Below are 21,717 nucleotides of genomic sequence, written 5' to 3'. Positions count from 1 at the left end.
AAGTAGTGGCTCCCCTTGCTCTGCAAGTGCCGCAGCTTTTGTGGAGCGATGGGTAACGATGCTTCGAGGGTGACTGTTGACGTGTGCAGAGCGTCCCTGGTTCGCGCCCAGGTCGGGCGAGGGGACGGACTAAAGTTATACTGTTACATTTATACCATGCTTACTGTAAATTGAGCTATCTTAGCCATCAGCTTGTAAATATTTTGGCCAACTGACCTTCACCTTGTCCAGAACTAGGGTTGAAAGCGCATTTTGGTGGAATGAGATTCTGTTCTACCTACAACAAAATACAGAACAATACACAATTTAACCACCCCACTAATTGTATTGATCTCTATTAGACTGGCTAGCTAAGAATACTTAACATGGACATTTCAATATTGTCAGCTTGCTGTTAGTTAACTAGTGTCACTAAATTGGCAGCGAGACTGCTAGCCATCTGAGACTGGCTGAGAACCAACCATAGACGATGTATACACATTCATCATTGCTTCCAACACACAGAGAGTGAGTTAGCTATATCGACACTTCTATTCTTAGTTATGGAGTGTTTTCCAGACACGGGTGGAATAGATGGCTACCAAATTGAGATACCAAATAAGAGTAGCTTGAAATAGTTTTCGGTAGCTAACGTCAGTCAAAGATAGAACAAACAAAAACAAACATGTTTACTCTGCTGAAGGTAGCTACCTTCAGCAGCTGTTGTTCAGTTCAGCCTGAAAATCCCTCTGATAATCTTTGGTCACCGCATCATTCTTGATAGCTGCAAGCCACAAGCAGAATCGGGGGGAATCTGGTAGGTAGAACGGTAAAATATTTTTGCTCTTGTTTGTACTTTTTAAAATTGAACTAGGCAAGTCAGTTAAGAACAAATTCTTATTTTCAATGACAGTGGGTTAACTACCTGTTCAGGGGCAGAATGACAGATTTGTACCTTGTCAGCTCGGGGATTTGAACTTGCAACCTTCCGGTTACTAGTCCAACACTCTAACCACTAGGCTCCCATGCCGCCCCTTAGCACAGCCTGGCACAGAACACCGCACCGGGATGACGACAAACAATGAAAAACAAACGTTCAAAGAAATAACTTGCCTCGAGAAGGTCTTGAGAATACCTTGTTGGTCGTTCGAAAGTAAACAACGATATTATTCACATTTGTGGGCACGCCCCTTTTACCTAGTGGGTAGTATCAGCTTCCGCTATGAATGTCGGTCTTTGTGGTTTGGACAATTTAGCTTGTGGTTTGGACAATTGTGATGTTTATGATAAAAACTCAATGTAGTTAATATAGTAATGACTATATGCCGTGGCAGAGCCTGGGTGAAATTCCCCTTTAAGATTTTAACAATAAACCAGACCCATTCATTATGCAAGGTTATTTCAAGATACATTTTGCATGTCTCGTTCTCCCCCTCTCCTCCCATGTTAGAACTATCTTCCAGGCCAGGTAATTTGAAATGGTTCTGTGGCCAGTGTTTAATTTGAGACGGATCCTGCACCTCTTCATTTTGGACTGTTTTGTTCCGTTACCTAATTGGCCGGATCAGGTACCTCTCATGGCATGAATATAATTTTCACTTTTTGCCATGTAAAAATTCCAATAAAAGGAATCAAAGTTCATTCGAGTTGCCTCTTAGGTAGTAATTCTCCTGCCCCCACGAAAAAATGCATGTGAAAAAGTTGATTTTCAGCCTAATATTCTAAAAGTTTATTTTAATTTAATTTATTTTACCTTTATTTTACTAGGCAAGTCGGTAAAGAACAAATTCTTATTTTCAATGACGGCCTAGGAACTTTGAGTTGGGCCGGCCGAGTTTATGGTTTGCGCAACATTGTAACCAATGTTTGAGACCAACGGGTGGCGGTGGCTGTGTGAGAAGCATGCCAGCATCTCTCACATACGTAACTAGAATGAGATTCCCTTTCTATGATCTCTCTACTCTGATAGACATGCAACTCTCATCTCTCCAGCGTTGCACTTCATCATTTATTTCTTTATAGAATCATAGCCACGCGAAGGGTTCTGCACAAACTGCAGCACCCCTGATTAATTGAAATACATTAGCCAAAGTTATAGAATTACTGCTGTCTGTTCAGAAAATAAATGAAATAATTCTGAATAGCCTACTACACCACGAGAATGCCTATAATTTAGCGACAGAGGCCCAATAGTTGTGGATTGAAGCCCAATAACAAGCAACAACCTACAGTCGGGAACGTGGGGCAAATATGTCAGTGAAAAAACAGCACAGACAAAACAGGCTTTTCGCAATATTTCAAATACAATCGAGGGAAAACGCAGGTTGGAAAGCAGACTATGCCGTAGACTACCAAAATATTTGATCAACTTCCTTATATTGTTTTACAAAAGAGAGCGAGAGAGAGAGAGGCTTTTGGCACGTGCGCCTCGGCCATCACCAGTGAGTGATTGGGTGAGTCAGTGACACTGGAAAACATTTTTAGGACTATAATTTCCTCCTCATATTGTAGCCTACAATATGTCTCCACACACCTAGCCCTAGGCTATTGATAGATTCAAGACAGGTTTTTTTTCCGCATCTCCAGTCATGTCAAATGACGTAAGAATTGCATGACAGCGTTTATAAAAGGCCAACATTTTACCGGACCCTACAATTTTTTTTCTCCCATGTGTGCAACTTCTAGAAGTGCCTCTACATACTGCTATATGCCACTACGCAAATGTGATATGTTTCATTAGAAAGCTTCTCTTTTTTTCATGCGTTACAATACCTCAACTCCCCAGGTCACCCCTGACTTTTTGTTCCGGCACCTCTCGATTTACAAATGAAGCACTGACTGTGGCTGATTACATAAATACAGTAATTCCACATTAAAACATTTATGAGGGCAGATTAAATGACCAAACAGCCCAGATTTACCGGCAATGAGAGCCGGGGACAGATGTTTTATCATTTGGCAGGTCAGAGGCCAGTTATTCAGGTTAGGCTGCTGGAATAGTTTTTCTCTACTTCAAGTGACCCTTTTCTTCATTGTGCAACCAACGTTTCATTGGCATACTATCCCCCATTGAGTCCCCTCGAACTGTTCATGCATTGATTTGCCTTTTGACTGATTCTCAGTAGTCAAAGCCAGAATCTTCCAGAGCCTTGGCTCTTGGTTTAATGGTGGTTTGATTCTCACCAGCAGGGCTCTTGTTTTCACGTGTCACACTGTTCGTTCCTAAAGAGGACTGCTTGGCAGTAGTAGGCTGTGATAAAATCACCAGTAGCTGATGATGTTACTGTCAGACTAGGGTGCGAGTTTGCTCGACGGGGAGACTGCTTACGGTCTTCATTAAGGATAGAATGTCAACGCCAGCATGGCCAAACTGTCCTCCTCACTTGTCTCTAATGAAAGTGAAACAACATCATGGCATGCCAATAGCAATTTCACATTGGAAGAGTTTCCTAAGGCATAAACCGTTTCTGGTGTTCAGACTAGGACTGTTGCGGTCATGAAATTTTGTCAGCCAGTGATTGTCAAGGAAATAGCTGTCAGTCTCATGCTGATTGACCGTTAATTAATATAAACACATTTAGCATCTCCTGGCTTCCACACATGATGCAGGCCTTTGGAACATATACATTTTTAAAAGTCTAATAAATCCATGTAATATAGCCTACACCTTCACAATAAATCCATTATTTATTTTAGACTGGTCTAAGAAGCCCAATAGGAAGAAAATGTAGTCTGTTTCAGAAGAACAGAATAGCATATATGAGTTGTCCTTATGTTAGGTCCTGATCTGGCTATGCCATATGGCTGTGGGCTACACCAGTTCATTTAGCAGACAAGATTTGCTTAGAATTTCGTGGCATTATTTTATAATATAAAGAATACAATTGAACAAAGCTGAACAAAATAGAAAGGATATTTTCACCAAACGATTTGAGGGAGTGCGCACATGCGTCTATTCTGTGTTGAGTGGATAACAAAGAAATATTTATTCCAATTTGCTTAATTTAGAGTTATTAATCTAACTTGAGTTGTTCTACAAACGTTGGGCTATATGTTTGGATTTTTAATACAGTGTAAGGCTGCATTTCATACTCTTCTTGGGGATGTATCCTGAATAGGTATACGAAGGTAGCAATATGCAATATCCTTATTTCACATATTTGGGTATTATTCTACACACGGGCTATTATTTGAATGCGCTCCGCCCCGTAACAAGACCACATTCGGTTGTTCCGGCCGGACCAAATCTGAACCAATCATAGACGTCTGTGTTTCACAAGTTTGGGCATCACAGTACAGCACAGTAGAGTTCAGTACAGTAGAGTACAATACAGTACACTTTTTTTGTACTCTAGTGTATTCTACTTTACTTTACTGTACTGTACTCTACTGTACTGTACTGGGCTGTCCAAACTTGTGAAACATAGACGTCTGATTGATCCAGCTTTGGTCCGGCAAGGGCGGGGCTGACCAAATCTCAACTACTTTTCAATGTCCATGGAACGTCCGGTGTCAGCTCGGTGGATGAGGATGCTTGTTACAGTAAATGGGAAGAGGGTAGGTGGAAGTTGTCATGGTAGGTGTCAGTAAGAGCCTGTAGAGGTGACATTGACTGGATAGAGACAGAGAAAGGAGAGAGAGAAAGAAAGAGAGAGGGAGAGAGGGAGGGGTTGTGCAGACGACAGAAAGAGAAAGAATACAGTTATGAGCTGAACATAACAGTATACCGGTGGAAGGGAGGACAGTAGCAGATGACCCAACTGTGGTTTGTGACAACTATGATTTTCCATTGTAACCAATTCAGTTGCAGTAATTCTGTTGCCAATTTAGTAACAGCGTTATTATTTTTAATAATTCATAAACAAACTTGAAATCAGTAAAAACATTGGTAGGGCTACCTTTACTTGTTACTTCTGTGAACCTTCATTATCCTCCCTCCTCATGAAGGAGATACATTTGAAAATACCTTGAAAATATGTGAATTTTTGGTTACGTAATTACAAGGCACAAGTCAATGTTTCTTAAACTTACAGAAGGCAGATAATGTATCAAACTAAATATAAGTGGTGGATATTAGTTGGCAGGGTTCTTTACTTCAACAATATTGGTTTTGATGTATTTCTAATAAATGTTCTTCCTTTCGCTAATAGATGTTGTCTAAGACCCCTTTTCCATCTCTTTGACCAGAAATCAAAGCCTTTACTTATTCCTCATTTTTGGGATGGAATTTTAAAAAATGTATATATATGCCTCAAAAACCCTTGAATGAGTAGGTGTGTCCAAACTTTTGACTGGTACTGTATCTCTCTATTTCCAAAATTAAAATCACTTGGAGTTGTGTTTTTACAGCCCTTTATGTATTTTTTTAATTATAACAATAAGACATATATATACACTACCTTTCAAAAGTTTGGACACACCAACTTATTCCCAGGGTTTTTCTTTATTTGTACTATTTCATACATTATTGAATAATAGTGAAGACATCAACACCATGAAATAACACATGGAATCATGTAGTAACCAAAAAAGTGTTAAACAAATCAAAATATATTTATAATTTATATTCTTCAAAGTAGCCACCCTTTGCCTTCATGACAGCTTTGCACACTCCTGGCATTCATTCAACCAGCTTCATGAGGTAGTCACCTGGAATGCATTTCAATTAACAGGTGTACCTTGTTAAAAGTTAATTTGTGGAATTTGAGCCAATCAGTTGTGTTGTGACGAGGTAGGGGTGGTATACATAAGATAGCCCCATTTGGTAAAAGACCAAGTCCATATTATTGCAAGAATAGCTCAAATAAGCAAAGAGAAATGACAGTCCATCATTACTTTAAGACATGAAGGTCAGTCAATCCAGAACATTTCAGGAACTTTTAAAGTTTCTTCAAGTGCAGTTGCAAAAACCATCAATCATATGATGAAACTGGCTCTCATGAGGGCTGCCGCAGGAAAGGAAGACGCAGAGTTACCTCTGCTGCAGAGGATAAGTTCATTAGAGTTAACTGCACCTTAGATTGCAGCCCAAATAAATGCTTCACAGTAACAGATACCTCTCAACATCAGCTGTTCAGAGGGGACTGCGTGAATCAGGCCTTCATGGTCGATTTGCTGCAAAGACACCAATAATAAGAAGAGACTTGATTGGGCCAAGAAACACGAGCAGTGGACATTAGACTGGTGGAAATCTGTCCTTTGGTCTGATGAGTCCAAATTTGAGATATTTGGTTCCAACTGCCATATCTGTGAGACGCAGAGTGGGTTAACGGATGATCTCTGCATGTGTGGTTCCCACCGTGAAGCATGGAGGAGGAGGTGTGATGGTGTGTGGGGGTGCTTTGCTGGTGACACTACCAGTGATTTATTTAGAATTCAAGGTACACTTAACCAGCTTGGCTACCACAGCATTCTGCAGTGATACACAGTCCCATCTGGTTTGCACTTAGTCCCACTATCATTTGTTTTTCAACAGGACAATGACCCAAAACACACCTCCAGGCTGTGTAAGGGCTATTTGACCAAGAAGGAGCGTGATGGAGTGCTGCATCAGATGACCTGGCCTCCACAATCACCCGACTTCAACCCAATTGAGATGGTTTGGGATGAGTTGGACCGCAGAGTGAAGGAAAAGTAGCCAACAAGTGCTCAGCATATGTGGGAACTCCTTCAAGACTGTTGGAAAAGCATTCCAGGTGACTACCTCATGAAGATGGTTGGGAGAATGTCAAGAGTGTGCAAAGCTGTCAAGGCAAAAGGTGTTATGGTTACTACATGATTCCATGTGTTGTTTTATAGTTTTGATGTATTCACTATTATTCTACAATGTAGAGAATAGTAAAAAGAGAGAAAACCCCTTGAATGAGTAGGTGTGTCCAAACCTTTGACTGGTGCTGTATATATATTTACTGAACATCAATATAAACGCAACAATTTAATTGATTTTACTGAGTTATGAGGCTTTTTGTAAGTACCGACAAATTCTCTAAAACGACATTGGCTTATGGTAGAGAAATTAACATTAAATTATCTGGCAACAGCTCTAGTGGACATTCCTGCAGTCAGCATACCAATTGCACGCTCCCCCAAAACTAGAGACTTCTGTGGCATTGTGTTGTGTGACTAAACTGCACATTTTAGTGGTGCACCTGTTTAATGATCATGCTGTTTAATCAGCTTCTTGATATTTATTTTTATTTTTTAAATTGTATTTCACCTTTATTTAACCAGGTAGGCTAGTTGAGAACAAGTTCTCATTTGCAACTGTGACCTGGCCAAGATAAAGCATAGCAGTGTGAACAGACAACACAGAGTTACACATGGAGTAAACAATTAACAAGTCAATAACACAGTAGGAAAAAAAGGGGCAGTCTATATACAATGTGTGCAAAAGGCATGAGGAGGTAGGCGAATAATTACAATTTTGCAGATTAACACTGGAGTGATAAATGATCAGATGGTCATGTACAGGTAGAGATATTGGTGTGAAAAAGAGCAGAAAAGTAAATAAATAAAAACAGTATGGAGAATGAGGTAGGTGAAAATGGGTGGGCTATTTACCGATAGACTATGTACAGCTGCAGCGAATGGTTAGCTGCTCAGATGGCAGATGTTTGAAGTTGGTGAGGGAGATAAAAGTCTCCAACTTCAGCGATTTTTGCAATTCGTTCCAGTCACAGGCAGCAGAGAACTGGAACGAAAGGCGGCCAAATGAGGTGTTGGCTTTAGGGATGATCAGTGAGATGCACCTGCTGGAGCGCGTGCTACGGATGGGTGTTGCCATCGTGACCAGTGAACTGAGATAAGGCGGAGCTTTACCTAGCATGGACTTGTAGATGACCTGGAGTCAGTGGGTCTGGCGACGAATATGTAGCGAGGGCCAGCCGACTAGAGCATACAAGTCGCAGTGGTGGGTGGTATAAGGTGCTTTAGTGACAAAACGGATGGCACTGTGATAAACTGCATCCAGTTTGCTGAGTAGAGTGTTGGAAGCAATTTTGTAGATGACATCGCCGGAGTCGAGGATATGCTGCCAGTTGGGGAACTCTGGTCTGGACACTAGAGCCTTACCCCATTGAAGTAGGAGGATACATATACACATAAAACATGACTTGGCATTGGTCAGAATAATCAGATAAAATTGTGATGTCATGCTGTGGGCCAAAAACTCCATCCCACCTGAACAGGCTGAAATTCCAGGTGTTTTGTATATAAACTCAGCAAAAAAGAAACGTCCCTTTTTTAGGACCCTGTCTTTCAAAGATAATTCGTAAAAATCCAAATAACTTCACAGATCTTCATTGTGAATGGTTAAATACTGTTTCCCATGCTTGTTTAATGAACCATACATTTTTTTATGAACATGCACCTGTGGAATGGTCATTGAGACACTAACAGCTTACAGATAGTAGGCAATTAAAGTTACAGTTATGGAAACTTAGGACACTAAAGAAGTCTTTCTACTTACTCTGAAAAACACCAAAAGAAAGATGCCCAGGGTCCCTGCTCATCTGAGTGAACGTGCCTTAGGCATGCTGCAAGGAGGCATGAGGACTGCAGATGTGGTCAAGGCAATAAATTGCAATGTCCATACTGTGAGACGCCTAAGACAGCGCTACAGGGAGACAGGACGGACGGCTGATCGTCCTCGCAGTGGCAGACCACGTGTAGCAACACCTGCACAGGATCAGTACATCTGAACATCACACCTACGGGACAGGTGCAGGATGGCAACAACAACTGCCCGAGTTACACCAGGAAGGCACAATCCCTCCATCAGTGCTCTGATTGTCCGCAATAGGCTGGGAGAGGCTGGACTGATGGATTATGTAAGCCTGTTGTAAGGCAGGTCCTCACCAGATATCGCCAGCAACAACGTGGACCGGACAGGACTAGCAAAAAGTGCTCTTCACTGACTAGTCGTGATTTTGTCTCCCCAGGGGTGATGGACGGATTCACATTTATCCTCGAAGGAATCAGCGTTACACTGAGGCCTGTACTCTGGAGCGGGATCGATTTGGAGGTGGAGGGTCCGTCATGGTCTGGGGCGGTGTGTCACAGCATCATCGAACTGAGCTTGTTGTCATTGCAGGCAATCTCAACGCTGTGCGTTAGAGGGAAGACATCCTCCTCCCTCATACGGTACCCTTTCTGCAGGCTCATCCTGACATGACCCTCCAGCATGACAATGCCATCAGCCATACAGCTCGTTCTGTGCGTGATTTCCTGCAAGACAGGAATGTAAGTGTTCTGCCATGGCCAGCGAAGAGCCCGGATCTCAATCCCATTGAGCACGTCTGGGACCTGTTGTATCGGAGGGTGAGGGCTAGGGCCATTCCCCCCCAGAAATGTCCAGGAACTTGTAGGTGCCTTGGTGGAAGAGTGGGGTAACATCTCACATTAAGAACTGGCAAATCTGGTGCAGTCCATGAGGAATTCTGGTGCAGTCCAGCTTAATGCATCTGGTGGCCACTCCAGATACTGACTGTTACTTTTGATTTTGACCCCCTCCTTTATTCAGGGACACATTATTCCATTTCTGTTTGTCACGTCTGTGGAACGTGTTCAGTTTACGTCTCAGTTGTTGAATCTTGTTATGTTCATACAAATATTTGCACATGTTAAGTTTGCTGAAAAACTACGCAGTTGACAGTGAGGACGTTTCTTTTTTTTGCTGAGTTTATATATTTTAAGCTCTTGCACTAAAAGGGTATTATCATAATGTTCACAATTTCTCAGTGTTATTTTGACCTCATAGTGTGGAAATATCATTTATAAATCAGTAAAATTACGTGTTTGACTGCACTGCCCTTTTAAGCTTGAATTGCAACAAAGAGTCTCCTCAGGCTTCATTTTCTTAATCCTAGGCAGTATAGGGTTCGAGGAAGTGTAACGCTCTTTAAGCTTTAACCAGCTTTTCACTCTTGTTGATACTTTTCAAGCACCCGAGTGGTCTTTCCCTGGGACATAAAGCTGTTTTCATTTCATGGGGAATCTTTGAAGAAGTCTTTTTCCGCTTTATGTGTGTGATGTATGGCAGACAGAATGGGTGAAATGACTGTTGAATGGCCCATTAATGTCTTAAGGTGGTATTCTGTCTCTCTAGCACTCAGCTCAGTCATTTTGCCTCAAGGAGTTCATTTAAATTAATCAAAATTGGCGGGTCACACTGTGTGCAATGCCAAGTCAGTGTCACACTGCCACAAATGTCCAGCTTCATCCTGTGTGGTTCGCATTAGAATGGATCTTTCTTAAGAAGGACAATGATTCATTTTTATGCAGATTTATGGATATTGATTCCCTTTTCTGCTTTTGATTCTCCTAATCGTTCGTATGTAAGCCTACTCAAAGGCATGTAGGCTAATCTTACTCTGACTACAGAGATCCCACTCTGGGACTTTGATATGCCATAGAGTATATTATGCTCAACAAAATATTGAAACATTTCCCAAAAATTTCTTTGGGGGAGGGGAAATCAAAAGGAGGGGAAACCATTGTAGCACCTACATATGAAACATTATGGAGTCTTAAATGAGGCATGGGTAAGGCCAAAATATCATAAATATGCCCATTTTAATTAATTATTTCTCAATTATGCTTTATACTGAACAAAAATATAAACGCAACATGAAACAATTTCAACAATTTTACTGAGTTACAGTTCATATAAGGAAATCAGTCAGTTGAAATAAATAAATTAGGCGATAATCTTGGAAGGCATAGGCCAACCCACTTGGGAGCCAGTCTTAACCACCGTGGAGCCAGGCCCAGCCAATCAGAATGATTTTCCCCCCCACAAATGGGCTTTATTACAGACAGAAATACTCCTCAATTTCATCAGCTGTCTGGGTGGCTGGCCTTAATCGATCCTGCAGGTGAAGAAGCCGGATGTGGAGGTCCTGGGCTGGTGTGGTTACACGTGGTCTGCGGTTGTGAGGCCAGTTGGTCATGCTGTTTAATCAGCTTCTTGATATGCCACACCTGTCAGGGGAACGGATTATCTTGTCAAGGGAGAAATGCTCACTAACAAAGATGGAAACAAATTTGTGCACAACATTTTTGAGAAATAAGCTTTTTGTGCGTTTGTAACATTTCTGGGATCTTTTATTTCAGCTCATGAAACATGGGACCAACACTTTACACTCTGCTTTTATATTTGTATTCAGTACCTACAAATGTCAAATATCTGTCAATCCTTTATCCAAAGGACCATTCTATGGGTTAAATGTTGTGAAAATCCCCCCAAATAATGGTATTTTCCCCCCCTGGTTTCATGAGGAATTACACCTATGGACTGCTAGGCCTATGCTTGCAGTGTAGTTTCACAATATACACTACATATCCCAATCTAGTGTCCCAATTAGCCTACTGGTTAGGAATCATTTAGCTCTTGTGGTCACTTCTGTGACAATGATGGCTTTTTGAGGACATTTTATCTGAGCGGTCTGTAATGAGCTCATGTGTAGGCAGCATGGACGGAGGGAATCTGATCTTATTCCATGAGTATCTGAGACTAGCTGCATGTTTACTGGCTCCCTGGGGCTGTCCCTGGCCATGAGGTGTTGTGTACCACTGCAGAAACACAGTGGCCATGGGCCATGCTGAGGGAGCCTCCTACAGCCCAGCAGACATGTGTCTGTGGTGAAGCTAATATGGGCTTCATGTCAGCGTAGCGGCTAGGCTCGTCAGGTCTTCTTCCCTCCCAGGACCAGACAGATCCCTGAACAACGGGACAGACTAATCCTACGCATTGTCTGATCAGGCTAATCCACCCGCATGACCTGCCTCTTAACTGAACTCTCTCGCCCACCCCGCAGACAAAACGGTAGTTAGCTGAATAGCATGTTACGAACCCCCTTAACCTCTCCCTTGGTGGGGAACACCCAGCTGGGACGATAACGACACAACACTCCACCTATTAGAGCACCCCCAGCCGTCCTACACACTCGCACCCAGCATTGCTGATAACAAGCCACCTCATTACAGGAAATGGCTAAGCCTCCCTTCGAACCCTCTCCTCCCTGCGCTGGTGATTAGGCTGCTGCACAACCGCCCACCTATTGGGAAACGCCTACACAGGCCCTCAGCCCAGCCAGACAGTCTGTGTGTCTGTCTGACCTTCAGCTCTGGCCTACACTTACTCCCACAACAAGCGCTGAAAGTGTTGTTTTTGTCTGGCAAAGGAACTGTTTTGGATCCTTTCAGCAGCATTTACTTGGCTTGTGGGATAGAGAGGACAGGAGGGGTGTATGGGCTGTTGATCCTCCTCCTTGTAGTAAACAAGCACTTCTTACGCAGACATGGATGTGCAGAGTAGACAACACACCATAATAATGGCTGGAACAGAGTAAAGGGAATGGCATCAAACACTTGGAAACCAAGTGTTTGATGCGTTTGATACCATTCCACTGATTCCTCTCCAGCCATTACCACGAGCCCGTCCTCCCCAATTAAGGTGCCACCAATCTCCTGTGAGACACATACACATGCCTTAGTCTTGCTCTCAGAATTTCTTTAAGATCACCAAGTCCATCCTTTTCAATAAGCAATGGTGATGTTATCTTTACTTGCTGACACAGTCACACAAAAGAAATGTGTCGGTAAAGCATATTCATTTAGTGTGTGGAAGTCGGACATTTCCTCCCACATTTAACAGTAATAGTTTATGAATGACTCATTCGTGAATATTGATGTTTCTCTGTAAACACAAAACTCTAAACTTTGTCTGCGAGAGTCAGATAGTCTGTACACTACAGATTGGTTGATCCTGCCAGTCAGTGCCTCGGGTCCGGGCTGTAAAGAGCAAACACAGACAGACTGTGGTCTGGTGACATCATGAGTACAGGTCAGCCTGTGACTGAGTGCTGTGTAAACACACCCGGAAGAGAGGAAGAGGAGCAGAAGAGGAGGCTCGGTTCATCACAGCAACAAAGACAAAGTGATTGGAAAGGAATGTACTGACTCTTGCACTCCTCTGTACCTCAGCCTTATTACCTCTTTCATTGTTCTCTAACTCCTTTTTTATCTCTCCCATTTATCTCACTCAATGCTCTGCCCTCAAGTCGGAGCATTAAAAGCACATTGTGATGATGGTGGATATGGAAGGACTTGTGAGAAAGAGCCTAATTACAGATATAGGATGTTAATTTGACCAGTTTCTCACACCCGGACAATAATCCTGCAGTAACAGGAAATGTTAATTATTTTGTGGATTATAATTAATGGAGATTTTTGTAGGGGTTGGTCCATTTTTTGGCAAATCAAGAGACATTTTAAAGTGGAAATTACAAACTTTGGAAGTCTTTTTTTTAACCTGGAATACACTACTAGTTTGTGTTTCCTACTGTGCCGGACATTTTCTGCAACAACAGGGTGATGAAATGAAGATCCTACATCTGTAAAAACCACCAAGAGCTCAGATTTTCAGCCACCAAACCTCATAAATGTTACCATGGGCATTAGGGTTTCATAACAGCAATATCTTATGCAGCGGTGCTAAAGTCCTATATTATCATCACCTTTTATGTGGCTGCTCAGAGTGTGGGTGTTTTCATACAGTGTTACTGAAGTGATTGATTGCATTTGAATGGATGGCTGAATAAGATCACCTAATGTAAAGCCCCCTAACTTGTCTTCCGTCTCATCAAGGACAATGGGACTTAAGCTGAGATGTATCATATTCACCTGTATGACAATGATAACAAGGCTTTTTTTGCAACCACTGTGGAATTACCACTCTCTACGTTGTCATCCTCATCATCACTTTCACGCGTGTGGCCATCCACCGTGCAGAAGGCGCACAGCTGTCTTTAGCCTGTCTGTGGAAGTCTGATTAGAGTGCAGATTGACGTCACACTACCACGTCTCCGCAAGGCATTAGCCGTGTGTGTGTGTGTGTGTGTGTGTGTGTGTGTGTGTGTGTGTGTGTGTGTGTGTGTGTGTGTGTGTGTGTGTGTGTGTGTGTGTGTGTGTGTGTGTGTGTGTGTGTGTGTGTGTGTGTGTGTGTGTGTGTGTGTGTGTGTGTGTGTGTGCGTGCGTGCGTGTTGGAGTGAAAAGGGGATGGGTGTCCCAGGCACATGTGCAGAAAGCGTGCGGATCCCCAGTGGGCTTTGACTGAGCCGTTCCTATTCTCCCACTTTAACTCTCCGCAAATGGGATGACTGTCAGAAAATGTACTACCCTCCCACCATGGGGACAGGGGAGACATCTGCATACTGCCTGTGGACATTGAGAGGGTGAATACAGAGGCAGGGCAAGGACAGCACTGGAGGAAAAATGGGTCTCTGAATTGGAGAGAGGGACTTGATCGTAAATATACAACCAGGTCCAAAATTATTGGCACCGTTGATAAAGATGAGCATACTGTATGAAATAAATCATACAAACACTGAGCTGTATTGTATGCAAAAAAAAAGTTGAATTATATTATTTTCTACTGATACAATCGCACATATAAAGACATTCTGTTTAACAAGTGATACAACGTAAGTGGTGGGTTTGGTGTCGGAAAACAGATACCTCATACCCACTGTAAAATATGGTGGTGGATCTTTGATGTTATGGGGCTGTTTGGCTTCCACTGGTCCAGGGGCCCTTGTTAAGGTCATCAGCATCGTGAGTTTTACTAAGTACCAGGACACAAAGTCCAGCAGTCCATTAGCGCAGACGAAATATAAAGGATCTGGAAAGATTCTGTCCTTCCCAAAGTGTTCTCCAATCTCATAAAACATTTGAGAAAAAAGGCTCAGTGTTTTTATCCTCTCAAGGGGAGGGTGCTAGAGTATTAAAAACAGGGATGCCAATCATTTTGACCCGTTTTAAAAAAGATACACTTTATAGAGTCTTTTTTTGCTCATCTTTATCAAGGGTGACAATCATTTTGGACCTGACTGTATCTCATTATATTGTGACTTTAGTGCAGAAGGGTGACAAAGCCAGTGAGGGGAGGTGGTTGGAATAGGCGACGGGGGGAGCCCACTCATAAACTTATCTTTTCTTGTCCCCCTTCAGATTTGCTGCAGAACTGGGAAGCTCCGCTTCATTCAGACATTCAGGAGAGCGGGAGGGAAGATAACCCTGACCTTTCACTTCTCTCCCCCATCTGTAGAGAGCTTCTGTCGTTGAGGAGCTAGGACCCGGCTGTACTTGGCTGTGCAGGACACACCAGTTAAGGTCGACACACATGCAGCAGAAACAACAACTACTACTGTCACCAGGGCCCCCTATTGTTAAACGTCTGGGAGTGTGAAAGGCAGAGGAGGAGTGTTGAAGACTGGACACAAGCTGCCTGATATTACGATAGGGACATCAGAGTCTCTGTACTCCATCAGACAAAGCAAACCATTTGAAAACTGTCCCACTACCCCTTTTTACACACCCACTGGTTTTCACTCTCCGTTTTTTGTTCTGCCACTCTGCAAAGATGGCCCTGTGTGTTTTGTCACGGGGGCGGACTGTTGAGTGTTGATCCGGGGGGAGAGGTGACTCACAGCCAGGACCATGTCTTGGAAGAGGAACTACTTTGCGTCCGGAAGCGGCGGGCTGCAGGGGATATTTACCCCACGCACTATGACGTCCATCGCCCCCAGTAAAGGACTCAGCAACGAGCCGGGCCAGAACAGCTGCTTCCTCAACAGCGCACTGCAGGTAGGGGCACACACGTAGACACAAAAATGTATGTTTTTTCTTATTTGTTTTTTCCCGCTTAGATCTGAAGTGTTTGTGTTGGTCTTGTTATGTGTGGGCTGCAGGGTGGGATGTGTCTGTTGACAACAGGTATTCAGTGTGGTAGAGTGGAGGTTGATCTCATCACTCTGCATAGAGTCACAGACTGCTGTGAGTTTTCAGGGGAGAAGCAGCGATTACCGACATCAATTGACAGTAATAGACAAGTCCTGTGTGGCACCCTAAGGAAACTATAGTGCAACACAACTTCCTCTCGTCCTCTCTCTCTCTCTCTCTCTCTCTCTCTCTCTCTCTCTCTCTCTCTCGCTCTCTCACTCTCTCACTATCCTCACTTGACATGACAGAGGGGGAAGCAATAACTTTAATGTAGCATGATATACACACCGAGTATGTCCCCAGAACTTCATGCTCTAAGTGTATCTCTAAATATTTCAGTGTGGTAATGTTTTCCACTCAGTCTGCTTCCCATATTTTTGTCTTCTCATACCCACATTCTCAGGGTCATTTTCACAGGGTTATAGTCCAATTTCCAAGCTGTCAGCGATATAAAACTATTTGATAGATCTCATTATAATCAGCCTTTGTTCTAGACTAATCCCTCTACTGATGCAATACCGTAATCATAAATGTTCATTTAGACCCAATTTAGAGATGAAACTGTATGAAAATGTCGCATCACGACTATAGTGACCCAAATGATCACGGTTAAATGTTCAAAAGGTTTTGATACGTGCACTGAAATCATATCATCGAGTTTTATATTGAAAACCAACAAACAAATCAAATTAGCAGCACTATGCACTTTGTGTGCATATACATTCAAATAAGAACATTAAAGATGGCACCATGTGGCCATGAGAGGTAAACGTTCCCCTAGTGCAGGTTTAAATGAACACAACTTTAAGTAAGCAAATCAAATGAAAAAGAATAATAATTCAATTATCAGCACTCACATTGTAGTGAGGCACAGCAACCTCCACCGGCCACAGAAAGACAGGCCTCTCAACAATTTGAACTGGCATCATGTCCTTTGCAATGTAATATAAAAGGGCTGCAGTGAGGTCTTGAGCCTTTCTTTGACGTGGGTGCATACGCAGCCTGCCTTTTTGAAATGCTGGAGTGTCTGTGTCAGGGACCAGTAGCATCACTGGGTTTGTCTGCTGCACGCCCATCTCTGTAAACAAGGGAATAACACAATGGATTATTATTATTATTGCTGTTGTTACATTATAATAATTATTATTCTTAATATTCACTTACACACACAATCGTCTGTGTTGAGTTTGAGTATATGCAATGACCCCATGCACAATTGACGTAAATATATATTAGTCTTAAGAAGACAGTGATAGTAATTGCAATGAGCCCAACAATTGACATAAATACAGGAGTCTTGTATAGGAGTCTATAGTATTTCTCACTTTTACAAACAAGTCGACTTCTGCCGGATTTTAAATGAACAAAATCTGTTGGTTGGGTGACTAAACTACATAACGTGTTATCGTGTGCAATGGGTGAATAGAATCTGCAGACACACTACACATACATCAGCAGAACAACGCGTAGTGTTTTTACAACAGTAGGTGACACTGAAAGCTTCAGTTTACATTATAGACAAGCTATTAGCAAGTTAGACAGACAAAACATGACATTTTCCCCCTTTCCGAAGTCCCCACATCATGCATTGAGGTAAACGTTAACTTACCTTGCATTCGCTATAAAGTAGTGGGTGGTGGTCACGAAGGTGACTCAAGAGATTTGAAATGTTGCCCCCTTTTGCAGCATGTTTTTTTTGTGTGCCTGTTCTGCAGACAGGGTGACTGTCTTCGATTAAGTTTCCCTCAGCACTCTGGTAAAACCCAAAATACGACCACACTTCTGTAACGTTGTTCGTCTGTTGAAAGAAGAGAGTCGGACCGAAATGCAGCGTGTTGGTTACTCATGACTTTAATGACAGAAAACGCGGTACATGAAATAACTGAAACTAAATACAAAAACAACAGAACGGAACGAGAAACTAATTACAGCTGGTGAAACTACACAAAGACAGGAACAATCACCCACGAAATACAAAGCGAAGCTCAGGCTGCCTAAATACGATTCCCAATCAGAGACAACGATAAGCACCTGACTCTAATTGAGAATCGCCTCAGGCAGCCAAGCCTAACAACACCCCTAATCAGCCGTGATCCCAAATAATACAAACCCCAATACGAAACACAACATATAAACCCATGTCACACCCTGGCCTACCCAAACATATAACAAAAACACAAAATACAATGACCAAGGCGTGACAACTTCAGATTTAGTCCTCTTAGAAGGCTGAAAAATCTCCCGAGCGCTGCCACTGCTTTCCGCCATGTTTTCACACAAAACAAAAACCCACATTGAACGCTGCACCTGCGTCAGACAGTTGCTAACTTTGGTTGATGCTGGACACTAATTTACCGTGTTTTTCGTTAGTGATATTTCAAATTTGAAATGGCCAAACTAATCGTCGGGAATTTTACAGAGGTTTATCGTGAAACCGGTAACCGTTTCATCCCTAAGTCCCATACAACAATAACAACAATGAATTAGTTCTACAGTAAAACTATCCATTATTTAGTTGTCTTAAAATTCACCACACCAACAAGGACGTTAAGTAAATGACTGGCGAAGTAGGCTAGAGTCTTATGAAATGCCTGGTTAACCAGCTTCTCATTAGTGTACTCATAGACCCTTTACTTGACATAGTGGGTGGGAGGCTCTCGTCCACTCTCTCATCCAGAAGGATTCAACTTGAACAAGCACACAAGTGGCTTGAGAAAATGCTTACCATTGCCTTCCATGGCAACTGCTGCCCAGTCACTGACAGCTTGACTGGGAGGACCCACTCACATCGTACTTCTGAGAAAATGGGAAAGGCATTTCCTCAGCTTAATATGGTGCCTGCCAGGCAGTCAGTCGCCTCACTCGCCTGTGACTTAAGCCAAGCTTTTAGACCTCATAAACAACTGTCAAACAGATGCTGCCTCACACCATAATTACCCAGCCAAACAACCTGTCATTAGTTTTTACTCTATTTTTGGATTACCATATAATCAACCATATAGAAATAATGTGGCTTAGCTGACTAATAATACCTCCAAAGCTACATATTAGTGTCAGTTATGAGTCAGGAGACAGATGGGGGGGGAGCTGATATTGTATTGTCTGCTGCTGGAAGCCATAACAATATGCAGAGACAGCACATCGAGAGCCCGGGGGTGAAAACATTCATTTTTTTTGTCTGAAATTAAATGTTGTGCGTTAACTAGGCTTCATTAAGTTCTTCTCTAGTATTGTCTCTTTTTTTTGCCTACACACGGCTTAACAGGCATAACTTTGTTGAAAAAGTAATACTTTTTTCAATAAAGTTTGAATATGGGTATATAGAAAGGATTCTAGGAAATAAGTTAAATTCCGAGTTGGGCGCAAGCCTATTGTATGTCAGAAGGTTTGCAACCCACTGTGCATTTAAATGGGCAATCTAGAAATGTGCATATGGCTGTATGGTATTAGAATGGTTTGATTTCAGTCTATTTATACTTGTTAAGTATCATTTAGCCTATTGTACTGTATTGTAATGTTAATTTGATGCAGCTCAAAACACTTACCCACCATCTTAACATTTAAAGTTCAGCCCAGAAACCACTTCTGGTAGCTGTGGTACTCTGGCTTTAATTTAAAAGCCCTAAATCACCGTCCCTGGGAAGAAGGGTTTATTGAAAGCTGAAGTACCGACCTACCTGCCATACTGCCTAGATAAGAGGATCTACCATGTTGCCTTAGATAAGAGGGTCTACCATGTTGCCTTAGATAAGAGGGTCTACCATATTGCCTTAGATAAGAGGGTCTACCATATTGCCTTAGATAAGAGGGTCTACCATATTGCCTTAGATAAGAGGGTCTACCATACTGCCTTAGATAAGAGGGTCTACCATGTTGCCTTAGATAAGAGGGTCTACCATACTGCCTTAGATAAGATGGTCTACCATACTGCCTTAGATAAGAGGGTCTACCATGTTGCCTTAGATAAGAGGGTCTACCATACTGCCTTAGATAAGAGGGTCTACCATACTGCCTTAGATAAGAGGGTCTACCATGTTGCCTTAGATAAGAGGGTCTACCATACTGCCTTAGATAAGAGGGTCTACCATGTTGCCTTAGATAAGAGGGTCTACCATGTTGCCTTAGATAAGAGGGTCTACCATACTGCCTTAGATAAGAGGGTCTGCCATGTTGCCTTAGATAAGAGGGTCTGCCATGTTGCCTTAGATAAGAGGGTCTGCCATGGTGCCTTAGATAAGAGGGTCTGCCATGTTGCCTTAGATAAGAGGGTCTACCATGTTGCCTTAGATAAGAGGTCTGCCATGGTGCCTTTCAGTTGTAGGAGGAGGGGAGTGCTTCCTGCCCTCCTGTTAGAAGCTCCGTGCTCCCCACACACTGGCAGATAGAATTTGACTTTGGATAGAGGAAGGGGTGATACAAGGTCTCTTCCTCTATCTCTGTATCTATCGCCTTCTCTCTCTCTCTCTCTCTTTCTCACACACACACACACACACACACACACACACACACACACACACACACACACACACACACACACACACACACACACACACACACACACACACACACACACACACACACACACACACACACACACACACACACACACACACACACACACACACACACACACACACACACACACACGCACCTCTTGAAGAAGACAAAATGGATCCATCAATCACATTTGGTCTGTCATCCTAGTGGTCTCTGAGTTGTGGTCAGATTCGTTCAAGTCAAACAAAGAGTATCCAATATCCTTTCTGAACTTAAAAGTAATCCAAGAAGTAGTCATTTAGTTTTTCAAATGTATCTGTAATCTGATTACAATCATTTTGCTGGTTACATAACTGCTTACAGCTAAACGTTTTTTAAATCATCAGATTACATGTAATGATTACATGTTATCAGCTATTACCCCACCCTGGTTGGCAGTGTGATAATGCTGAGCGATAAACCAAAATGTAGATCATTTAAAAAAAAAAAAAATTGACCAACATCAGTTCAATTGTTTGAATTCCATTTCTTTCTTTTGTTCTGTGAGCTCAATTCGCACAATGCACAGTTTATCTAGAGATAAATCAGTGCAATCTGGTAGGGAGATGAAATTTCTAACAGGCCAATATTCAACATAGTTTAGCTCAGAAAACTTGGTAATTAACTACCCTGACCATAATCCGCCTGCGACGTAAAAGAGGCATAAGAATGTGCAATCGCGACGGATAGAAAGCAGTTGCTTTGCGAGGTATTTCTACCTGAAAATACAAGTGAATGATAGTTGGTATTCGGCAGTCATACAAGTATGCCTTATTTACTTTGAAGAACTACTACAATTGTGATTTTGTCAGACAGCATAGCCAGCAGCTCTATAGAGATGCAATGACTTGGAATGAGTAAATAATAAGTTATCAAATAAAACAAATGTAATATACACAATTGAAATATTTTATTCAAGTAAATTCATGTGAATAAATGATGATAAGTGATAAGCAGTAATGGGCAGTCACTACCATCATGGGACTTGTATGAATTGTTTTAGTCTGTGTTGCCACAGCATTCAACCCACATAATGTATAGTGCATTTAATGTCAAATCGAACAGAAACCGAACCTAATCGCTCAGCACTACAGTGTGAATACCTGCCTGACCGAACAAATATCTTTAGCTTTACACCTCTAACACCACTGTTACAGTTTTATCTCATCATGGTCTTTTGGGTTTTTGAGGCATGCAATGCAGGGACACACAAATGGCCATTGTCTTTGAGTTCACCTTTTCCATCAGTCCCCACAGATGATAATAATAATGAATGATTTATTACATTTGTAAAGAGCTTTTCATTATACAGAATAATCTCAAAGTGCATAAAATAACAAATAAAATTCAAAACACAAAATAGAAGAAAGAAAATGAAAACAACTAGACGGGGCAACTGACACAAAGATCCCCGCTGACACT

The 21,717-nt window shown here is 42.2% G+C and overlaps 1 protein-coding gene across 6 annotated transcripts in view; it reads left to right on the top strand.

Annotated features, from left to right (window-relative positions):
- The window catches only part of LOC124038203 (inactive ubiquitin carboxyl-terminal hydrolase 54-like), a 118,381-nt gene that overhangs the window by 44,821 nt on the left and 51,843 nt on the right, over positions 1-21,717 (top strand). For 5 of the 6 annotated variants that reach the window (XM_046353761.1, XM_046353757.1, XM_046353758.1 and 2 more), the window contains exon 2: positions 14,989-15,624. In XM_046353761.1, the coding sequence (XP_046209717.1) occupies positions 15,478-15,624 (147 nt within the window). In that variant the 5' untranslated portion in view covers positions 14,989-15,477. The remainder of the gene's footprint in view (positions 1-14,988; positions 15,625-21,717) is intronic. The other variant, XM_046353760.1, reaches the window with a different exon arrangement.

Source organism: Oncorhynchus gorbuscha, linkage group LG06 (genome assembly GCF_021184085.1).
Source record: "Oncorhynchus gorbuscha isolate QuinsamMale2020 ecotype Even-year linkage group LG06, OgorEven_v1.0, whole genome shotgun sequence".
In the NCBI taxonomy this organism is placed as follows: domain Eukaryota; kingdom Metazoa; phylum Chordata; class Actinopteri; order Salmoniformes; family Salmonidae; genus Oncorhynchus; species Oncorhynchus gorbuscha.
This window is presented reverse-complemented; position numbering and strand designations above follow the sequence as displayed.